At 33.7% G+C, this 22,829-nt stretch overlaps 3 protein-coding genes across 6 annotated transcripts; 2 read left to right on the top strand and 1 right to left on the bottom strand.

The window, feature by feature from the left end:
- Positions 1-232: 232 nt before the first annotated feature.
- Positions 233-3,894, top strand: LOC120085304 (Xanthine/uracil permease family protein). 2 transcript variants are annotated; one of them, XM_039041223.2, is made up of 15 exons: positions 233-470; positions 732-809; positions 905-1,002; positions 1,083-1,259; positions 1,366-1,466; positions 1,567-1,642; positions 1,732-1,791; positions 1,895-2,079; positions 2,170-2,266; positions 2,360-2,446; positions 2,553-2,611; positions 2,906-2,997; positions 3,104-3,181; positions 3,306-3,472; positions 3,581-3,894. In XM_039041223.2, the coding sequence occupies exons 1-15, from the start codon at positions 365-367 to the stop codon at positions 3,797-3,799; spliced, it is 1,680 nt and encodes a 559-aa protein (XP_038897151.2). In that variant the 5' UTR covers positions 233-364; the 3' UTR covers positions 3,800-3,894. The 2 variants fall into 2 exon arrangements, with proteins under 2 accessions (XP_038897151.2, XP_090173745.1); XM_090317619.1 differs by lacking the exon at positions 233-470 and having other exon boundaries at positions 497-809.
- On the top strand, positions 3,596-6,461 carry LOC120085305 (protein SOB FIVE-LIKE 5). Of its 3 annotated transcripts, XM_090317620.1 has the most exons (5): positions 3,596-3,736; positions 5,238-5,348; positions 5,602-5,989; positions 6,076-6,159; positions 6,229-6,461. In XM_090317620.1, coding segments are annotated over exons 1-5 (651 nt in total). In that variant the 5' UTR covers positions 3,596-3,734; the 3' UTR covers positions 6,295-6,461. The 3 variants fall into 3 exon arrangements, with proteins under 3 accessions (XP_090173746.1, XP_090173747.1, XP_038897152.1); XM_090317621.1 differs by having other exon boundaries at positions 6,076-6,434; XM_039041224.2 differs by lacking the exons at positions 3,596-3,736; positions 5,238-5,348 and having other exon boundaries at positions 5,379-5,989.
- A 1,853-nt stretch (positions 6,462-8,314) lies between these two features.
- LOC120085303 (WD repeat-containing protein PCN-like) lies at positions 8,315-14,496 on the bottom strand. Its single transcript, XM_039041219.2, has 11 exons — positions 14,139-14,496; positions 13,914-14,057; positions 13,221-13,512; positions 13,061-13,124; positions 12,796-12,909; positions 12,522-12,684; positions 11,487-11,640; positions 10,678-11,276; positions 10,025-10,206; positions 9,643-9,903; positions 8,315-8,816 (listed from the first exon to the last, which is right to left on the bottom strand). The coding sequence occupies exons 1-11, from the start codon at positions 14,298-14,300 to the stop codon at positions 8,501-8,503; spliced, it is 2,451 nt and encodes an 816-aa protein (XP_038897147.1). The 5' UTR covers positions 14,301-14,496; the 3' UTR covers positions 8,315-8,500.
- Positions 14,497-22,829: the final 8,333 nt, after the last annotated feature.

Here is a 22,829-nt window from a genome sequence, read left to right as displayed (position 1 = left end):
TACTACATATAAAATGAAACTGAAAACGGTTAAATGGCAGGACCAAACTGAAAGAAAAAAGAACAACGATCACTCTAATTGACATATAGTTAGCTAGATAACTGAGATAAAAGTTTCAAATTAAATTACATTTATTTAGGAAAAAAAACATATATTTTTTTTTATATTTTTTTTAGTATTTCGGAAATCAATAGAAGAAGAATAGTAAAACAATCGTCCAAAAAAAGGAAAAAGAAAACTTTAGTCAATAATCAGCGGTCAGAAGGATACAGAGTGAAGAACAGAACAGAATGACAAACAGCCACCATAGCCTATCCATCATTTTTCTCTCCTTCGCCATGGATTGTTCAGAATTTGCACGCAAATGTTCCGTCCATGGCCGGAGCTCTTCACCTATTTTGTTTCCGGTGAAACCATCCATGACCATACGGAGCAGAAAGGAAGAAGAGCTTCACTCTGTAGCAGTAGAAGTACTCTGTTTTTCTTTTTCCAACACTTTTTTTTTTTTTTTTTTTTTTACAAAACCCCTATGTAATTTCAAATAGAAAATGGTACGATGATTTGATTCCGGTAATCAATCTGAGAATGATGGTTTTAAATGTGAGATTATAACGGTTTCATATTTTGTAACTGCCCGATTTTGTTCAAATTTAGGTTGTTTCTCCTTCTCTTTATATATAGTTTCCTCAATCCTCATGTATTTGGCGGAGAAATGACTAATAAACCTGCAGAAGATCCGCTTCAACCTCACCCGGTGAAAGAGCAGCTACCTGGAATTCAATATTGCATCAACAGTCCTCCTCCATGGCGTTTGTGTTCTTTTTTAATATACATTTCTCGTTATTTTGTTCGATTTCTGTTGAATCTTTCACTGATTATGTTTAACCCCTCATCGTGGATGTAGCGGAAGCTTTTGTGTTGGGTTTTCAGCACTATGTATTGACACTTGGTTTCAGTGTTCTGATTCCTAGTTTGATTGTTCCTCAAATGGGTGGGGGCGATGTAAGACGTTCTTGCACTACGTTTTAGAATTCTTGAAATTTCTCAAAATTTTATTAGCTTATTGTGTTTTTGGAACTCAGGTTGAGAAGGCCAAAGTGATTCAGACCTTGCTATTTGTTTCTGGATTGAACACATTATTTCAGTCTTTGTTTGGGACTAGATTACCAGTTGTGGTTGTGGGTTCATATGCTTATCTTGTTCCTACCATCTCCATTGTTTTGGCTAAGAGATATGCTTCCTTGACAGATCCTCAAGATGTAACACTCTGTTACTTTTCTCCTAATTCTATTGATTCTAATGCTTTTGAAGGAATCTGAAATAATTATGTTTGGAATATAATTTACTTGTTGTATACACTTTCAGAGATTCATTCAGACCATGCGAGGAATTCAAGGAGCTCTCATAGTGGCTTCATGTTTTCAAATGGTTATGGGTTTCCTTGGCTTTTGGAGGAATACTGTGAGGTGGGTAACTCTTAACTGTTTAGTTTATATGTTTCTTAACCATGTTGAACGTGGTCATTTTAGCAGAGTACATAATTTTTTGTAATGACTTTTGGATTAGGTTTCTCAGCCCTCTTTCTGTGGTTCCATGTGTTACATTCACTGGACTTGGTTTGTATCATCTTGGTTTTCCAATGGTAATGCAATAAATAACCTTTTGCTCTTCAACCTTACCTTGGCTATTGATTTTCTTCATTCTCTTCATACTGTTCTTTGCTCTTTTTAGCTGGCAAAATGTGTAGAAATTGGACTTCCAGGACTGATTATTATAGTTTTCATCTCACAGGCAAGTAAAATCTCATATTTTAGCCTCATTCGAGTCATTTCACTTTCACTTTGTACATAGTGGGTATCACACACTTTTCTTGCTTGGTTTTGTGGTTTTGCAGTATCTTCCTCATTTATTGAAAACAAAAAAGCCAATCTATGATCGATATTCGGTGTTGTTTTCAATTGTAATTATCTGGCTATATGCACAACTCTTAACTTCAAGTACTGTTTATAATCACAAGCCCACAACTACTCAAAAAAGTTGTCGAACTGATCAAGCTGGACTTTTGAGTACTGCTCCTTGGTAAAAATCTAGCTACTGAATCAGAATGTTCCTTTCATAACTGTTGGAGAGTTCTTATGGTCTTATATTATCTCATTTCATTGCCCGCAGGATTTACTTTCCCTATCCATTTCAATGGGGAGGTCCAACTTTCAACGCTGGAGAAGCCTTTGCAATGATGGCTGCTTCTGTTGTTTCTCTCTTTGAGGTCGAGTTCTAAACTTCAAATATATGTCTATTTTCTTTTTCGTGAGCTAATTTGCCTCCTAGTTATCTTGCTTCTAACAATAAGTTATTTCAGAGTACCGGAACATTTTTCGCTGCATCAAGATATGGCAGTGCAACTCCAGTGCCTGCATCCATCATCAGCCGCGGTAGCGGTTGGCTAGTAAGATGTGTTCATGAGTGTCTAATTTGTGCTAGAATTCTTCTTTGGTTCTTTACTTCTATATTAGTTTTGGAATCTTATTTTCTAATCTCTTCTTTAATTTCAGGGAATTGGAGTTTTGCTCAATGGCATGTTTGGTTCTGTCACTGGCACTTGTGCATCTGTGTAAGATTAAGACGTATTTCACTAGTTTGCATAAATTAACAAAAATATATGGTATGATACTGAATGATTGAAATTTAAGATTTAATCCAAAATTCTTCAACAATATCACAAGATCAAGTTGGTTGGCTATTGCAGCTTGAAATACATTTTAACATGTGGAAACCATCAGATACAGTAAAAGTGGAAGTGGACAATATATATTATTACATGTAAATGGATTTGGATTCTTGGGAAAAACCAACCTCATTTATCACATGTTGTAGTGTTTTTCTCAAATGGTTTTGAAAAGTGTAGGGAAAATGCTGGTCTATTAGCTTTAACAAGAGTTGGTAGCAGAAGGGTCATCCAAATATCAGCTGGCTTCATGATCTTCTTCTCTGTATTTGGTAGGCCAGCATGATTTGGCAATATATTGATATTATTTAGCCTTGGAGTTACTCTACGTTGCGTTCCTTTTGCCTAACAAATTTGACTGCCTATTATCATAACCAGGGAAATTTGGAGCACTTTTTGCCTCAATTCCTCTTCCAATTATTGCTGCCTTGTATTGTGTCTTTTTCGGCTACGTCTGTACGTACTCCCATCTCTCTAACTTGCCTCCATTTTTTCCATCCTTGTATTACATATCAATGATTTGTGAAATCTGATTCTGAAATTGACAAGACTCACTGACATCAATGTAATTTTCCCACAGCCTCTTCTGGGCTTGGTTTTCTCCAATTCTGTAACTTGAACAGTTTCAGAACAAAATTCATCTTGGGCACCTCCTTCTTTTTGGGTCTGTCAATACCACAATACTTCAGAGAAGATTATCGCCAAGATTTGAATTCATCAGACCACATCTACTCTGGCCATGGATGGGTAAGCAAGCAGGAAGTCACAAAAATAAAGAATCAACTATTTGAGCGAATGTTTTATCACTGTTCTGTTTGTTTATTGAATGGTTGTTGTTCTTATTCTGCGTTGCAGTTTAACGATGTGATTGTTGTGATCTTCATGTCTCATGCAACAATAGCGTCTTTGGTTGCTCTAATTTTGGATTGCACACTTAGTCGAGAAAACGACGCAACTCGGAAAGACAGTGGCTTACATTGGTGGGAGAAGTTTTGCTTATACAGTTCAGATGTAAGAAATGATGAATTCTATGCATTGCCATTCTGTTTGAATAAGCTATTCCCATCACTTTAAGGCCTTGTATTGCACTGTTGAGGAAATTAAACATTTTTTCATTCCAAATAAGAAAAGAAATTTGGAAATCAATGGAAGATTTGGTTCATTATCAACTGAGTTATTCTACTCCCTAGAAACTTCATTTGCAAAGCTCGGATTATCCGGAACTATTAAATCAATCCAATATATTAACAGAAAGAAATGTTCCAAAATTCAAAACCAACTTTTTGATTTGGAGCGGTGATTAAGAAAATGACAGATGAATGGAGATTTAATTCTACTAATCTAACAAAGCATTAATGGATTCCATTATTAGCAGCAAGGACTTTTTAACATCAAGTGTTTAATGCAAAAGCAAAAAAAGGGATGTTTGACTTTAACTTAGCTAACACATACGGATGTCGGGTTGTTTGTCTTTGCCTTGAAAGGGAAAGAAAGGTATGGAAGTACGTGAAGGAAAGAAGAATCTTTGAAAAGGTGGAATTATGAGAAGAGATGGTGATTCTAGAGGCGCAACTGGCCAATGTTTGACCTTTGCTTTTCTCCCATTGCTTTAGGGACCATCTTCTTTGCAACCAAAGCCCATACTTCTCTCAACCCTTAAAATTTCAATAGCAAGAACTTGGTGGAGTCACTTTTAAACAGGTTATTTTGCTTGTAATGGAAACTAAACTGTGACATTCACATAACAGAGAAACAAAGAGAAGATGAATTATGAGAAAGAGATGGGATTACAGCAGTCAGCATAAAGATGGTCTAATAGAAAACGCTGACCAAAACCAATCTCCAGTGCTAGAGAGTTCAACAACAAAAAAGGAGTCAATAATTTGGCCATGAGGGGCTTCCACTGTGGGGACTGCAGAATCTTAACTTTTTGAGTGATTTTTCAATAAAGACCCAACCTTTTGGCTTTTAGAAGATATATATGTGTGTGTGTGTGTGTGTGTGTGTGTGAGATTGAAGGCTTAAAAGAGAAGCTAAGTATAAACAAACAGCAAATGCAGTAAATTCCTTCAAAAAAGATAACTCCATAACCCAGTGAAGAAGAAGAAAGAAGCCAATGGGATAGGAAAAGACAAAACAGGAACTTGTAAACAATTATATGCTTGACGGTTGATTAACAATAAATAGAAGTCTAATTCTACTTTAACATTCAATACCAAACAACTGATAGAAACAAGAAAGAGAAAGAGAAAAATAAAGGACACCCAGAAGAGGATAATGTGAAAAAGGCGATTGTTTTTATCTTCCTTTCCTGATTGAGAGAAAAGGCAGCAATGATGGATCAAAAAAGGAGATATAAAGGAACTGATGAAGATTAGTCAAAGAAAAAGTAAAACCCAAACTTAATCAAAAGTTCTTAAGTTTAATAAAAAGGTAAAAATGAAGGTGGATTTGTTCCAAAATAGGCTTCAATTTTAATAGAAATGACAGCACCACCATTGTACATTTGCAGGGGGGCCTACTGTCGTTGCACATCCAAACGTTTGTCGCTTTTGATATCATCATTGTTGTTGATTTGCCCATTGTTCCTGCCAACTGGCATCTCTGATGTGTCCACAAACAGGTAAAGAAAGGAAACGCCAAAAGATAAAACGAGGGATAAACTAAGTCCAGGATTTTAGTGTCATTGTTTTGATCCCTTTTTCCCCTTCAATAGAAATCCCACAACTCAGAGAAAGAGAAGAATAGAGAAAATCTTTGTTATATAAATATTCCAATCTTCACAATCTCTTCTACTACCTGAAGCCAAAAATTCCCTCAAAGCTTAACCACTGAATTGCCACCATGAATGATTGGTCTTCTACACATTATTGCAGTGGAAGCGAATCAGGTTGGACTATGTACTTAGATCAATCCTATACTTCAGACCATCATTTCTGCGGCAGCGGCGGCGATGGCGGGGTTGGTGAAAATTATAAGGCAAAAGAAGCAAAAGCAAGAACGGAGCAGGAGGATGAAGAAGAAGATCTATCAATGGTGTCTGATGCTTCCTCAGGTCCACCACATTACATTGAGGACAATGAAGAATTGTTTTACACTAATGGGTATTCTTCCTATGCCTTTTCAGCTTCAGAATCAGCAATAAATTGTAATAAGGAGGAGATAAAGAAGGGGAAGAAAGGCAAACAAAATGGGAGAAATCAGCAACATTCTTACCTTGACGACACTGCTAGCTCCCCTGTATACGGCTACAGCAAACCAAGCGTAAGGAACAGTTCCATTAGATTCTTCTCTGTAAATTCAAGAAAAATATCTGTCATTCTTATTTTTGTTGATTGTTTATTGTGCAGAAAATCAATGTAGCAATAAGCAACAAAGCTTTGGAGGAGAATCCAGTAGATTTTTCTCAGGGATTCTCCGCAACCCACTTTAAGGTAAATTCCTCTTCTTCTTCTTTTCCAGTTTAGTAGTTTGGGGATAAAAATTGAAACTTTTAAACACAGAGAAAATCTGCATTGAGGAAACATCTTGGTTTTTATCGCTCCGAAAAATCAGCACCGGAAGAATGAGGCTATTAGTGATTCCGCCGCAGCTTCCAACCCTTTTTTTTGGGCCGTCAAGTAAATGATAACGACATGTTATTATATATATATCAGAGGGATATTGTTCCTTTTGTTATTATTCTTATTCTCAGTTTAATTTTCACCCAGTGTTTTAGGCTGTGTGTCTTCTCTTTTCCACGTTCTTGTCAATGCAATGGGAAACAAGAAACACCAAAAATGGACCAAAAAAATAGAAAATAGAGTTTGTAGCATATATATCTTAGATCCTAGCTACTATAAACAGAAAAATCCACTCATTGAATCTAACTAACTTTTGTACAAAAAGAAATTAATCGGAACAAAAAAAATAAAACCATGGGAGTAATTATCATTATCATTATTATTATTATTATTTAATACAAATGCGAAGGTAGAGGTTTTAATCTTCGATTTCAAAAAAAGGGATAAACGCTTTAATCACTGAGTTAACTCATGTCGATATTAGAAAATGTTTTTTTAACGACAAAAGCAAGTCACATTAAATTCAACAATCTCTCATATTTACTCTGGCTATAAAAGAAGCAAAAGTAGTACTCCATCAACATAACTATTCTCGAATTTGATAAACTTAAATTTCAAACACCTTGAATGAGGATATATTATTAAAAAAGAAAAAGAAAAGAAAGAGGGAAGTGGTTAAAAGACAAGGGAGGTGGCACCATATTTCCCACAAAAAAAGAGGAAAAGAATAAAGAAAGAGAAGAAGATGATTAAGCAATAATGATAATGATAATAATAAGGGTCACAACTCAAAAGAGCAACTTTAGTTAGGGGGCATTGGAAGGGATGCCAGCCTAGCCGCTTAAATGACCAAACAAAATTTGATTATTGGAAGAAAAATATTGGGAAGGCAAAGGCAAAGTGATTTCGAAAGAGACAAACATGTTGGAAGGAAGTCGAAAACGAAGCTTCATTTCAATTCAAACCAGAAACGGACGAGAAATAAAAGCAACCCCACCACTCTTGGGACAGCTACCGACTAGGAATATGATCCATTAAATGAAACAGCTGCAATTATTGATTTTTGTTTTCTATTTCTTTCTTTCTTTCTTTTTCTTTTTCTTTTCTTTTCTTTTTTTTTTTTTTGGCACCCCAAAAAAAAAATCTCTCTTTTTTCTCCAGAAAATAGCGCCCACATCTTGGAAAAGATATGGATTCTAGGTAATGGACAACTCTGCCCACTTCACTCTGACACGTCCCGATGTCAATCCTCTTCTCCTCATTGTTGTAGAATTATTACATTAACAAAGCTTCAACTTTAACATAAATGTACAAACAACCTACCCACAGTTTTGTACACACTCCACTCGATGCTTCTCAAGGTACAAATACGGCTATTTACAATCTATTTCAAATCTACCATGATATATAAAAAACAGCTCGCTAAATTCTACAACAATCTAATCTGTGATACCAGTACATTGTACAAAAGGAAAATAATGTGGAATTTTTTTAGAAGATTCACAGCTCTACCTTTTCCAGGAGTCTTTAATTGAATAAGGGCCAATTTGACCAGGCTAGCAAATTGAATTGGACCATCCAAGCTTCTTGGGCCAAGCGCTATGACCACACATGAACAGTTCACTTATTTTTCCAAAAAAAATATCCTTCTCACCACCACCATTTCAATTTATATGTTATACGAACACAAATAACTTTCGTGGGAACAGCAAGAATTTAAAGGTGCTTAGCTGTAGTTGCTAGTACACAAGAAATCAGCATGTAGAGTTAGGGACTTTTACCTGCCTGACTAAGACTGCAAGCCAGATCAATTTTCCACCGAAACTCCACATTAGTATATTATAAACGATATCCTGGAAAGTATATTAATACAACTAACTGTTCTCCATTAAAAAAATCTAAAACCGTCGGTAAATATCTGCATTGCAAATACTAATAACAAAGAAGAAAAAATAACTATGTTTTGATAGGGTATTTTTTATTTGTTAGGACAGGGGGCGGGGGAGGGAAGGGCATATTCAAGAGCTTTATAGACTAAAAGAACTACTTTTAAGTTCAAGAAAAAATTCAATAATACAATACAACACTGCTTTAGACGCTCAGATTATCCCCCTCCCCGGAACAAAATTGTAGAAATCGAGAGACGTCGTAGAAAGAATGGTGGATTCCAACATTCAAATATATCCTAGAAAAAAGCCATTAATATGAAGACTTAAGTCCCATATATATGTCTGTGCACAGGTGGGGCATCGAAAGTGTTAGCCACTTCTAACCATGGTTTTTCTATAATCAAGAGTGAAGTTTTGGAGAGGTGTCCAATAAGTAAAACAGGATCTCTAAAAGGAAAAATTTCAAAATTCTTTCTACCATGTGGTCTACCCTCTGTTTGGCAGTCTCTTAACTTACGTTTCAATTTCCCATTTATTGGAGTACCCCATAAACTCTTCACCGTTGAATCTTGTCCACTTATCATTACATATTCATCATCTTGGTCCACCGACATCCTAAAGTCAATCAAGCACATTGCCCTACAAAATAGAAGAGATTTTTTCAGTCAAGCAGCAAAAAGTATAGCAAGGGGGAAAGCTAGATCAAACAGAATTAAACATGAGTAGAGCACCAAGATACCCTAACAAGGATTACAGATCTATGATTCTAGCAAAATCAACAAATGATCAGAATATGCTAAAGAGTGAAATATATTTTCAAGACCCACAACGATAATATGATTGATATCGGAAATATGAGGAAGGATAATGATTAAACACATCATCAAACATATTTCAGCAAGCTGTGCATCAGCACATGCACCACTACTAGCCGGAAAAATGAGCCAGTAATGAAAAACCCCACACTCGAAACAAAAAAAGAAAATGACGATTGCAAGAACAAAAATGTCCATGGTAGTTTAGACTTTAGAGCACCGCACTTCTTTCTCCATCCTGCTGGGATAATATAATAATAATGGTCATCAAATTTGGTCACAGCAAACCAAAGTGACTTCTCTAGCACTTTACAATGCCATTACGACGGTGATAATCAATATACAAAATCTGAGGAATAATATCATTATTGGTTGGATGACAATGGCTTTGTCATAATATAATATCATGAAATGCTCGGTCACAGGAATAAGCAGTCCATAACCTTGTAGCAAACACCCAAGTAACATTACCATTCCAGGAAAGTCCAGCGAGGATACAGAAGAACCAAAAGCTCAACAACTTAGTAATCAATCACACGACAGTGCAAGTCTATCAAATTCTATTCAACAACCAAATTTGAATCTTAAAAGGGCATAGTTGTTCAAGTATATTTCACTGCAGCATGTAAAATGGAAATGTAGAGCAATACCTGGAACTATACACGATAACAGGCAAAGAGGTGGCAGATGGTGGGAAAGAGAGACCAATAACCTCCCCAGGAAATTCTTGGAATCTCTTTGGAAGAGCTTGTGTATGTCGCATTGACCAGTCTCCTAATTGTTTGGCCTCAACATCAAATGCATAAACCTGATTTGAAGAAGTAGTGACTACGAGCACATTGTTGTTCCATTGAGGAAAGCCTCCAGCTGTAATTGAGGCACCATCTAGTCTTGAAATGAACCAGTGTTGCCTGTTACAAGAGAATAATAATCCATGCATGACTTTCTTGGAAACCATGATAATGCAGATAGGGAAGGAGGCCAATGATAAGCTGATTATGGACAATACATCAACTCAACAAGATAACAAACCTCATAATCTCCATATTGAAAACATATATATCTCCAAAGCAGTTGACTGCGGCTAACCACTGCCCATCTGAACTTGTAAATAATTTTGTTATAGGAGGTTCAGTGGGTGGCAATGTAGCATCCTGCAGCTCCCGGAAAGGCGTAAAACTATGTAAGACTTCCAAACTACCCACATCCACAACCTGTTCCCACAAGAAAGGGGTAAAAAAATATTAATTAAATACCACTCACAAATCGACCAAAACAAACCACCACAAAAAGAATCAAAGTTCTTTAATATTAGCTTATTTGTTCACCAAGAAAATAGAAATCACTAGAGTGCAATTAAGAGATCAACATAGAAATCCCTAAAACAATCCCCTTTCAACAGCAACAGAAATAAAATGATATCTAGCATATTTGATTGACGGAATTATACAAACTAATCCCATCAATTCATACCAAAAAATGCCAAACGTGTTTCATGACTTTAAGGGTATAAGAAAAATACATCCATACAAATCAGGCAATGTATCATAGATAAAGTCATAAATATGAGTCTAAGCAAGCACAATATTCAAGTAAATCAGATGGGGAAGCTGAAGGGGTGAATGTATTTCATAGAAAATATATAAAACTAAACTCAAAGACATCGTACTAGTAAAGCAACTTACATATATCCTTTTATCATGTCCTGCTATGATTAATCGAGAAGAATCAAAACTGAAGACCATAGAATGGGCAAATGGTAGCATATTTGGAAGTTTCCTTCTAATAACAGTCCACGAACATTTGCTTCCACCAGATTTCTTCAACTCAAATAAGTTGGGTTTGGTATGATCAGAATATGCAAATAGCTTTCCGGAATTGGAAATAGTACTGCAGATAATCTTTCGAGATGCCTTGCTCTTAACTCGAACCAATAAATCTGCCTTTGTTTGTCCCTTAGAAGGGCCACAAGCCTTATCTCCAAAGGAACCACTTTTTGGGCGAATACACAGGATTTCCAGAGAGTGGGCAGCCTGAACAAGTAATAACGGTGCTTGGTTGAAAACAGTATTAAGTACAAGTTGCATAGGTACCCTTTGCGGCGCAGGACATATATCATGGGGAGAAAATTTGGTAAATTCCTGAGCAGAATATGCAAACAGCTTCGTATCATCACCGCCAGACATTAGCATTGGAACTCCAAGATGGGCCCATTTACGATAGCTAAAATCATTAGGCTTCTTCTTATAACGGATTCTTTTTACCTCTTCATCTTGTGATGGCTCTGCCGATAAGAAAAGAAAAATCTAAAAAGTCAAGAAAACAAAAGGGAACATATAAAAACGAAAATGAATAACTAATAAATTCGATCTCGATTATGAACTTAGGATTTTACCAACAAACAAACCTAGAGTTTTCCCTGGATGTATCTGATGACAAAAGCCCAATGTTGGTATAGACAAAAATAACAGTGAACAAAAACTAATAAAAGTACCTTCCCGACAAATTGGTACTGCAACAGTCAAAGCCCTGATATCGTGAGTATGAGCCCTAACATGACCAACATAAATCCATTTCTTCATCGTTTCAGAAGAACACTTGTCTTCACTAGATGCAACATTCTCGTTAGAGAGCTTATAGAGAATAACCTACAAAGACATTATTCACAAAACATAAGTGTTATGGAATTTGATTTACCACATAGAAAAACCATGCAAACATTAACTTAATTCCTCAGCAACTAAGCCTGTAATTCAGGTCAACAGTGATTCCATACATTGGTTGGGACAATATTATAGACTGATAAAATTCATAGGCACTCGACAAGTTTTAATTTTACCATAAGCACCAATAAGGAAGCCAAATTGGTATAAGCTACCAACTGATCAGCAATAAGGACAGTTAAGTGACAAACTAACCCCTTCTTTGTTCACACACAAACAAACTTTGACACCTCACAAAAAGACAACCCAGCTACTGCAACCTACTACCTTTCACAATATACAAAAATAATAGAATCATTTAGCAGCACGTGAACTACCCACATGATCAACCTCTAAGATTGTTAAATAAATTTCAACTCTTGCCCCTCATTTCCTAGTAATAATCACAATAGCAAGCTACAGTCTAAACCATAGCTTGGGGCATAAATATGTCATTTCTTTTGTTCAATAATTTCATAAATCGAGAACAAAGAACATAATTTGTGATTTTCAACTTACCCAATGGACATAGGCCAAAACAATCAAAGAATAAATTTTGGACACCACACCATTCGAAAGAGCAGAGAAGAAACTTAAATTTACAATTCAAAACTGAAAGTTCTTTACTAAGAAGAAAGTGAAACAAACATATAGATTACGGTACTATACATGGATAATGATACACTAATAATACTTGAATATAAAGACAAGAATGCTGGGTGACGTACAAGCATGAAAATGTACATGAGGACTATCATGATTGACAAACATGCAAGAGTTGTACAAAAGCACAAATATGAAACCATAAGAATGACCAAAATCAGTACCTGACCATCAGAGCCAGCAGAATATACTCGATTGTGATTAGGGGTAGCTGCAAGTGCGTTCACATCACCCTTGTGTAGGGTGTGTGCTTGTAAAAGAGTTCCATGATTACTGTCCCAAAACTGGACACTACCAGTACTATCGGCACTAACAAGGGTACCACACCTGCAGTTATCAAGAAATACCGAATAACAAATGCCGCCCGAACAGAAGAGTATAATCATGAATGGTAGAAAATAATCCTAACAACTATGTGATCAGTACGTGATTCTTTACCTAAGGGAAAGCAATGACCATACACAAAGTTCTGGTTCACTGCCCAAACCTCCAAGTCCTGCAGTAATCCTATAGATCTCATGTCCAAGATTAGCATTCCAGCATCGAATAAATCTGAAAGTAGTAAATGGAAAAGAGGAGGGGGTGAGTAACGAACAAATATGAGGTAACTATAATTTAGCAACTTAAATTGGATAAGGATCCTGTTTATAATACATCATACAAAGTTCAATTGCAAGTAACAGTGGGTGGTACATGTACATACCCATCACTGCTCCCTGAAAATATCCGTTCTGCATCATTGCTCCATGTTACACTTAAAACCCTACCTGGGAGCAGCAGCAGGACAAATGGGATTTGATTATCCAGCTAATAGTAAAATAAAAAATGACATAGAAGCAATGGATCTGGGAATAGATTCTCACCACTGACCCTAGGCAACGATCTTTTGTAGATAAACTCTTCTGCATCACATATATTGTAAATACGCACACAACCATCATCACAAGCAATTGCTAGAGAGGGATTCTCATCACTAGATTGGACATGAAGCTCAGATGAATTAGAATCATCTTCGCTCTCGCAATCACTCTCGTCGTCAGTTACGTGCCCGTTCTCAGTGTCTTGGGGATTTACCTCCTCCCTGTGAACCTCATGAGTACTACAGGGTGCTGCAGCAATTTGCCAGATGGAGACGCCAATTGATTCTAAAACAGACTGCAAAAATAATAACCATCAATCAAAAACAAACTTCTTGGGATAACAATAAAGCAAGGGGTTGTTTCTCAAAACAAATACGGTACACCCAGAGACCCAAGGCCGCGTTGAGATATATTACTAAACGCAAATTTCACCATTCTGGCAACAAATTTTCCTACAATATTCAAATATCTTCAGTGAACTTAAATCTTGATAAGAAATCGTAGGTAACAATCCTAAACTCATTGGGTTTCAGATAGCAATTAAAGAAGAAAATGAGTAAATAAACGCCACTACGATATTTAAATGCACACAGATGCTTTATTGAACATTAGAAACAACACATTAACTCGTTAACGTGAAGTCTGAAAGACTACAGCAAATGGCCAGCATTTCTTTGAGGAAGCAAGAGTGTATACCTTCTGCGTTAAATCAAACAAATCCCATTCCGAAATTGAACCATCAATGCTGGACGAAAATAAGCGACCGAAAGGCCTATCTTTTGAACCGGCAGAGCACCAGACAAGTGATGAAACCCTAGAAGTAGGGTCTCCACTAATCGTCTGCATCAAAAACACAATTTAATCAGACTTCAAAAGCCAATTAGTCGGACCAAGAACTGAATAAATGATGGTGGACCGTACCAATTGACAGTGCCACCCGACAGAACCAGGAGACACCAGCCAAATCTCAAGCGAGCCGTCTTCTCGGGCAGCTGCGACCTGAGAATCATCGGCACTGGAGGCTAGCGCTACTACAGGAGAGGGCTTCCACTCAATTGAAGAATTCCGATAAAATTCAATCATTTTTCCCAACAAACAGAAGAAAATAAGAATCCTTAGTTGATTGGTGTCGGGACCGACCAAGCAAGAACTTGGCAGACTAGGTTTAGAAGAAGGGAAGCCAAGGAAAAAGGGCAATCGATCGAAAGAGGAAGAGGAAGTTGGCGACTAGGTTTAGGCGCAGCCGAAAAGGGTTTAAGAGCTCAACATATATATGGCCGGTTCATGCTACAGTTTTCTTTCTTCTTTCAACTTCAATGAACCGGGTTTTTTATTATTATTATTATTGAAAGAAAAATCCATTTTTAACCCTAAATTTCATGAGTATAACATCCCACCCCTAAACTTTCAATTTTATTAAATTAGGCCATGTTTAATATTCCATAATCAAAATTGCAATTGTAATCGAATTTTTTAATTATTCATAATTCACATTATTAACTAATTTTATGGAAACTTAGTCTAATGAGTGATAGCACCGAAAATGTGTTATATTGTTTTGTTTAATTCAAAGTCATTACTTGGTTTATGTGTTTATTTAGTGATTTTATAGGTACCGTACATGAAAAAGGTAGAATTAGGGATGTCCAATTTTCCCACGGGGACGGACCCTGCCCCGAATGGGGCGGGGATTCCCCGATTAAGCAGGGAATGGGGGAGGGAGTTGGGGAAAAAAATTCCTCGTGAGCTAAACGAGGACAGAAAATGCATTCTCCGTCCTCGTCCCGATTAGCTTTTACATATTTATTTAGTATAATTATCTAATATTATGTTGTTGTTATTGTTATTATATAAATATTACAATAAAATTTTAAATTTGATTATTTATTGGGAAAGATAAGAATCCTTAGTTGATTGGTGTCGGGACCAACCAAGCAAGAACTTGGCAGAGGAAATAAGGCATAAAAAACAGCTAGGTTTAGAAGAAGGGAAGCAAAGGAAAAAGGGCAATCGAAAGAGGAAGAGGAAGAGGAAAAGGAACTTGGCGACTAGTTTTAGGCGCAGCCGAAAAGGGTTTAAGAGCACATCGTATATATGGCTGGTTCATGCTACAGTTTTCTTCTTCTTTCAACTTCAAAGAACCGTGTTTTTTATTATTATTATCATTGAAAGAAAAATTCATTTTTAACCCTAAATTTCATGAGTATAACATCCCACCCCTAAACTTTCAATTTTATTAAATTATGCCATGTTTAATATTCCATAATCAAAATTGCAATTGTAATTGAATTTTTTAATTATTTGTTAACTAATTTTATGGAAACTCAGTCTGATGAGTGATAGCACTTATATTGTTTCGCTTAAATTACTTGGTTTATGTGTTTATTTAGTGATTTTATAGGTACCGTACATGAAAGAGGTAGAATTAGGGATGTCCAATTTCCCCACGGGGACGGACCCTGCCCCAAATGGGGCGGGGATTCCCCGATTAAGCGGGGAATAGGGGAGGGAGTTGGGGAAAAAAATTCCTCGTGAGCTAAACGGGGACGGGAAATGCATTCCCGGTCCCCGCCCCGATTAGTTTTTACCTATTTATTTAGTATAATTATCTAATATTACGTTGTTGTTATTATTATATATAGATACTACAATAAAATTTTAAATTTGATTATTTATTGGGAAAGATAATGAATATGTTTAAATTTAGATTATATATGTGAATAATTTGATTTATATTTATTTATTTCTACTAAAAAATCAATTAGCTTTTTTAGGCTAAAATTTGAATAATTTATCTTTAAATTCAAATTGTCATACAAAACTAACCATAATAAATAATTTAGGGATAAAATTAATTATTTAATTAAAATTTGCTCATAAAAAAAAAAGTAACGGAAAAAAATTCTCAGGGAACCCAATTCCCGCAAATTCCCCGTGGGGAATCCCCACCCCGATCCCCATGGGAAATTTCTCGGGGATGGGAATGAAATGGAGAGTGGGGACGGGGATAGGGAATGACATCTCCGGCCCCACCCCGCCCCGTGGACATCTTAGGTAGAATCAAGTGTCATGGGCCATTTAGAGTTAGTTTGGAGCAATTAGAAGCTTAAAAAGAACATTTGGGCTTCAAGGAGTGAGATAATGATCGAAATGCCTCTAAAGAGGCTCGGTGCAGGGGCACAACTTATAGAGAGCAGCAACGTCATGGTGCTCTAAAGATTGACGGGATGCATGCACACGACAATACCACTACGACAAGGCCCTGCCACTCGAGGGCATGCAAAGGCATGACGTCGTCCTCTAGCGTCATATCGCTACACAGTTTATATAAATATTTAACTTCGATTTTAGGGTTCAAGGAGAGCATTTTGGAGCGATTTTCAGAGCACTAAGCTCAGTTTTGGCCATTATTGGTCAAAACCCATAGGATTTCTTTCACACTTGCTTTTAATCAATATTTTGGCATTGGGATTCATGTTTTGACGAATGGTTAAAAGTTTGAAGTTTAGTTTGGGCCATTTTTTTTTTTTTTAAAAATGCACCCTTATTTTCTATCCTTTGCTTGAACTTCTAGGATGAGCATGCTAAGTACATTAAATTGACAACTTAAATATTAATATTTTTGTATTTGTCTGTCCACACGCATATTGTAGTTATTCATAATTATAACCATAGCTTGCAATACGAGTTAGAACATTGTCAGATAAAAACGATCAAGAATTTGAAGATTATTGACAAATCAGAATGTTGGCCATTCATCCTTTGATTTCAGACCAAGTTTTCACATTCCAATTGCAATGCTCAACAGTTGTTTCAGACTGAGAAGTGCCATGGACAATCAAACCAAGCCACATAACATCTCAACTAAAGATTAAACAACTTCTATCCCCAACTTGTTTGTAGACGATAATAAATAAGTCAAATTTCAAACCTTTTACAATTACCTAAAATCCTCTCCATTTTCCCCGTCTTTTACATCATCACACACCACCATCCTTTTCATTCTCCTTAAGTTCTCATCACTCAAAATCTTCTGTTTCAAATCTCGCAAAATCCACCACTTCTCTCCCAAACAACTTCTCGACCAAAGATAGTTTAAGGTTGCTTTATTATTATTTTCTTAAATAATTAATCTCCCACCTGCCTAATTTTGCAGTCAACATTCCCTCGTTTTTAAAACTTCGAATCTTTCCATATATTCAACCATAAAAAACCACATGCCTCAATTATCTTCTCCAAAATTAACTAAAAAATTAAAGGAAAACTAAAATTAAAAAATTCGAGGTATTTAAAATTACCTGGAACTCAAGCTATCACAACAATATAAGATAAATTTAGAGGATATGATATTTGAAAAAAACAAAAGATAAATTCAAATTTGAATAGTGATATTAATATTTGATACAATACCACTAACACAAACTGTAATTACACTATATATGTAAATACTGATGTGGAAATCTTAAAGAACCAACAAAGAGCAACTTTGAACTATGGAAAATGAACTCCACATGCAAAAAAACAGGTGTCTGCCAAAATGTTAAGAATTCCAGCTAAGGATTGGTTTATATGACAAGGTCGATAAAATACTGTTAACACAAAATACAATTACATTGTATATGTAAATAGTGCAAAAAATTTACCTGCAGAAAATGTTAAGAATTCCAAACAAGGGTCAGAGATTAGTTTAAGTATTATAACAACAGATACAATTTTTCTAACCCAAAATTCAATTACAATTATGTAAAGTTCTAAAAGTATAAATTGTGTAAATAATAATATTATAAACAAACAATTATAGGAAAAGTGGAAAAATAAAATGAAAAGTAATCTTATAAAATGATTGAAACAAATATTGGAAAATAAAAAATCAAATAAAATTAATTTGACAATAAATTATATAAAATAATAATTAACAAATGAGATAGAATTAAATATGGCAACGTTTAAACAAATTAAAAATTAGTTTAAAAAAATCAAATTGATAATAAAAAATAAATTTAAATTGCGAAAATTTAGGAAGTTTTTGTTTATCATTATTAATTCAAAAAGTAATTATATAGAATCTAATCTAATAATAAATATAGATTCGAATTCAATTCAATGGAAAAAAAGAAAAAAAGATAAAAAAGGCATCTATTTATTGTTTTTTATTGTATCAGTTAGATTATAATTTGATAACAAACGCTTTAGCAATAACATTGTATTCATAATTCCATTCTCATTTCAACTTCAATAATTACAATATATAACTTCATCAACCACAAACCTACGAACTCAAAAAGAGCAAATTAGAAATTTAGAAATTTCCTTTGTGATTTGCCAAAAATCTAATTAATTTTTGGTTTTGACATTGTCCTAATCAAAACTTAAATTCGTGCTACATATTCCAATTCCGGTTAATTATCTTATGAACATGGGTAAAAATAGAATGATAATAACGAGACTGAGCATACTTATTTAATCAAACCATCACAACGAAGAATCAACATCATCTTGTTTTATCATAATTTTGTCTTTCAAAATTTTAATTTATGACACATGGTGACATGTAATTGACCATAAATTCAATAATTTTTAGGATTGTTTTCAAATAAAAGAAAATTGACCAACTTATTTACAAATATAGCAAAATATCATTATTAATGATATACCGCGATAGACATCTGATAGACGTTTATCAGTGTTAGTGATAGATGTCTATCACGGTCTATCATTGATAGACAGTAACATTTTGCTATACTTGAAAATATTTTCAATAATTTTCTTATTTAAAACAATTACCATATTTTACAATTTCGTCCTTAGTTTTAGAAATGAGTGACAAATTGTTGAGATGCACTTCCTCCTTAGACTTCATAAATTTGATCTCATTCCCATAATTTTTATATGAAAAAAAATATGATCTCATCCCCATAGTTTAAATGCTCAATTTTTACCGTTGAAAACTTAAGAGTAAAATTATAATTACCATTATATTTAAGGTGATTTTTGCAATTTATCGAATGAACTTAGTTACAAAACTCATAAGGTAAACATTGCAACACAATCATTAAATTTAGGGTAAATTAGATTGCCACACTTATTATCAAAGTTTAAGTTTCAATTTAATGTAATTAAAAAATTAGGATAAATTTTGGGACTTCTTAAGTTTCAACGTAGAAATTCGTGATTTTATTTTTCCCAAATACAAAAATTCGCAAATATTTCATTTTTCATTTATAAACTTTCAAATATTAGATTTCAATCACATAAAATAATAAATTTACATTTACTCGATAGAAAATATAATTTTAGTCCATATATTTGATTTTTGATTGATTAATTTAGGCCATGGATAACGGTTTTTTGTTTTTGTTTTTTTGTTTTCTGTTCTTTAAAAACAAATAACATTTTTGTTTTCTATTTTTAAAAATAGAAAATCAAAGACATTTTGATAATCATTTGGTTTTTGGCTTTTTGTTTTTAAAAATTAAGTCTATAGACACTACTTTCACATCCAAATTTTTTCTTCATTGTCTACTTTTGATCAATTGTTTAAAAAACCAAACTATATTTTGAAAACTAAAATAAGTAGCTTTTAAAATTTTATTTTTGCCTTTTGAATTTAGCTAAAAATTCAACAATTGTACTTAAGAAAAATGCAAGTCATTATAAAAAATGAGGAGAAAATATGCTTAATTTTCAAAAATAAAAAGCCAAAAACAAAATAGTTACCAAACGGAATAAAAACTTTTTTGGTAACTATTTTTTGTTTTTAATTTTTTTTTTCTAAAAAATATTTGATAATTATTATTATTTTTTTATTTTTCAAGGGAGGTTGGATTTGATTCTTAATTTTTTTAAAATGGTAAAATTTATCCTCACTGTATTAAAATATTTTTAAGTCTTAAAAAAAAGGACCAAATGAATTATTTGGAAATTAAAAAGTTTTAAAAAAATATTTTTATTCTTCCAAAAGTTGCAACATTACTTTTAACTGTACATGATTGATTCAAAAGTATTTTAGATATAAAAGTCTTTTGAAATTTCGAATGAAAATTAGGACTTGACTGGTGTAAGGATATCCTGGAATGTGTGACAATCCAAATTTTCATTCTTGATCACCATCACATAATTTTAGATCCTAATTTAATTATAAATTCTAAATTATTTCTACTTGAAAAGTAGCTTTGAAACGTTTATAAAAGACTATAAGGTTATTCTTGCCACTTCTAAAAAATATGAATATTATTATTTTATAATGTAACCCAAAAAATACTGATACATAAAATTTGAAAAACGTCAGCAAAATCACATTAGACGTAACAATGCATTCTTTTCTAATTTACGATTTGGATGAGGTCTCAGTTGAGTAAAAACAACAATCTTGAAATATTTTTATTAAAAAATAAGTTTAGAAATTTATTATATTTAGAAAACTCAACCATATAATTTATTTTCCTAAAATTGATATGCTATATTAAATTTTTTTAAACATATACTAAAAGTTAATTTAAAAAGTATACAAATAAGAAATTAGTGCTAAAATTTTAATTTTTTAAAATTTAAATTATCTATATTTAAAATATGAAATTTCTAACCAATGGAAAAAATGCCAACTTATTTATATAAATAGTAAAAAAAAAAAAAAAATAGCACACGTGAACTTTAATTTTTTAAAATACCCAAATTGTCCTAATTTCGTGCATTTCTCATCGTCGATTCCTTCAACCACCACGTTCAATTGAACAATCGACTCCTTCTTCTTCTTCTTCCATTAAATTGTGAGATTCTCAACAGATCGGTTCTTCTTTTCTTTTTTTGATTCAATCGGTAAGGTACTGTTTCTTCTTCTTCTTCGACTTCTTTTCAATAGTTAGCTTTTTCTTCTTCTCCTTCTTCTTCTTATTCTTCTTCTTTTATTTTTTTCAGGATGTCATTTAGTTTTTCCCCCCTTCATCTGATTGGAATTTAAATTTAGCTCAAAATCAACTAATTTGAATTCAACTTATTGGGATTTAACTAATCAAACTGTGTCTAATTTGAAACCTAGGAATTCAAATGAGATAGACCATGATAGAGTACTATCACAATTTATCGCCGATAGCAATGATAGAACTCTATCTATTAAAGAAGTTCAACGATTTTTCGTGTTTAGATTCTATTTTGGTTTGTGTTTGTAAGTGATAGAATTATATCTACATTAGTGATAGATATAAATAGAACTTTATCTCCGTGGTAGTAATTATACGGTGTAAATAGAACTTAGGGATAGACATATATTAATGTGTATCGTGTGTTCTTTTGTCTATTTAGACTTGTGTTAGTTTGTGTTTGTATAATGTACTTGTTCATTAATTTTGTTTACAATCTTCTTCATGACAACTTTATCTTTATCCATCATTGATAGATAAGGATATGGTTCTATCTCTGTTTATTACTGATACACTGAGATAAGTTCTATCTCTATCTATTCGTAATAGATATTTTCATTATTAGGGTTTTATACAATCTTTTTTTCCTTTTCTGCAGTAATTTGATACCATGGTTAATCTATCTATAGTTATTTTTTATCGTGGATAGTGGACCAATTATAATTGTTATGAGAATTATAGTGTTGCTGGAGTTTTGGTTGGTGATATGATAGACTTCAATGGTTTAGTTAGTTTGATATTGGGAGAAATTTAGTTGGATGCTTCTATAAATTTATCGATATTATTGAATTTTGGTCAAAATAATATTCAACATGTGTTTCAAATAAATAAGATAAGGATGTTAGTTGGTTTTTTACTTTGGCTAAAGATGCAAGAACTAGGCATCCTTTAGTTACTCATGTTAGTCATCATTCCTTAGAAGGATCTTGTGTGGTATTAGTAATGGAGATGGTGATATATTACTATATTTAAGTTCTTCTAAATCTTCTTCGAATGATCAAGTTATACGAGATATTGATTTTAATAGTGTTTTGAAGGAAAAATATGTATTTGGAAGTAAAGAAATACTATTGAAGTATTTTTATGTAATTATAGTGAAGAAGAATTTTTAGTTTAGGACTTTACAACCAAATTCAAAGTCATTTGAATTCAAATATTTGCAAGAAGGCTGTAAATGGTATGTTAGAGGATCTTGATACAAGAAGAGTAAATTGTGGATACTTAGGAAGTATATTTTTTACCATGACTGTTCAATGAATACAACTCAAAGTTGTCATAGGCAAGCTTTTGTATGTATAATTGGCCACTACTTGAAAGTATTGGGGTTGATGGCCTAAATTTCGTGGTCTTGTAGTTTGTAATTACATTTGTACAAACAATTTATTTATCTAATAAAATAAGAAGTTTTTTATTCGACATTTAGTTGTATTAACCCAAAAAACAATAAATTAATATCCAAGATTATCTTCTGTAACTTAAACATGTATGTGGAGACATACAAGTGGATCATGTTTAAGTGATAATCTAAACGATATGTAGTAAATAGATAAGGCTGGGTACCTTATCCTCGTGACACTACGAATACGACTTGCTTTGCGGTTGTTACCATTGTTGTAAAGTGCTAAACTGATCTGATTCTGATAATTCATATGGAGACATGTGAGCGAAGATATTCTATACAAAGAGTTTGTATAAG

This window comes from Benincasa hispida, chromosome 9 (assembly GCF_027475165.1).
Source record: "Benincasa hispida cultivar pf3 chromosome 9, pf3_genome.v1.1, whole genome shotgun sequence".
In the NCBI taxonomy this organism is placed as follows: domain Eukaryota; kingdom Viridiplantae; phylum Streptophyta; class Magnoliopsida; order Cucurbitales; family Cucurbitaceae; genus Benincasa; species Benincasa hispida.
This window is presented reverse-complemented; position numbering and strand designations above follow the sequence as displayed.

Excerpts from the sequence above, each read along its gene's own strand:
- LOC120085305 (XM_090317620.1), top strand. Across the intron at positions 5,990-6,075 it reads ACGGCTACAGCAAACCAAGC|AAAATCAATGTAGCAATAAG; the intron begins GTAAGGAACAGT and ends TTTATTGTGCAG. Across the intron at positions 6,160-6,228 it reads TCTCCGCAACCCACTTTAAG|AGAAAATCTGCATTGAGGAA; the intron begins GTAAATTCCTCT and ends TTTTAAACACAG.
- LOC120085303 (XM_039041219.2), bottom strand. The coding sequence starts at position 14,300 with ATGATTGAATTTTATCGGAATTCTTCAATTGAGTGGAAGCCCTCTCCT. Across the intron at positions 13,513-13,913 it reads TGTTTGATTTAACGCAGAAG|TCTGTTTTAGAATCAATTGG; the intron begins GTATACACTCTT and ends TTATTTTTGCAG. Across the intron at positions 11,277-11,486 it reads AGTACCAATTTGTCGGGAAG|AGCCATCACAAGATGAAGAG; the intron begins GTACTTTTATTA and ends TCTTATCGGCAG.
- LOC120085304 (XM_039041223.2), top strand. The coding sequence starts at position 365 with ATGTTCCGTCCATGGCCGGAGCTCTTCACCTATTTTGTTTCCGGTGAA. Across the intron at positions 1,643-1,731 it reads ATCATCTTGGTTTTCCAATG|CTGGCAAAATGTGTAGAAAT; the intron begins GTAATGCAATAA and ends TGCTCTTTTTAG. Across the intron at positions 3,182-3,305 it reads TGTCTTTTTCGGCTACGTCT|CCTCTTCTGGGCTTGGTTTT; the intron begins GTACGTACTCCC and ends ATTTTCCCACAG.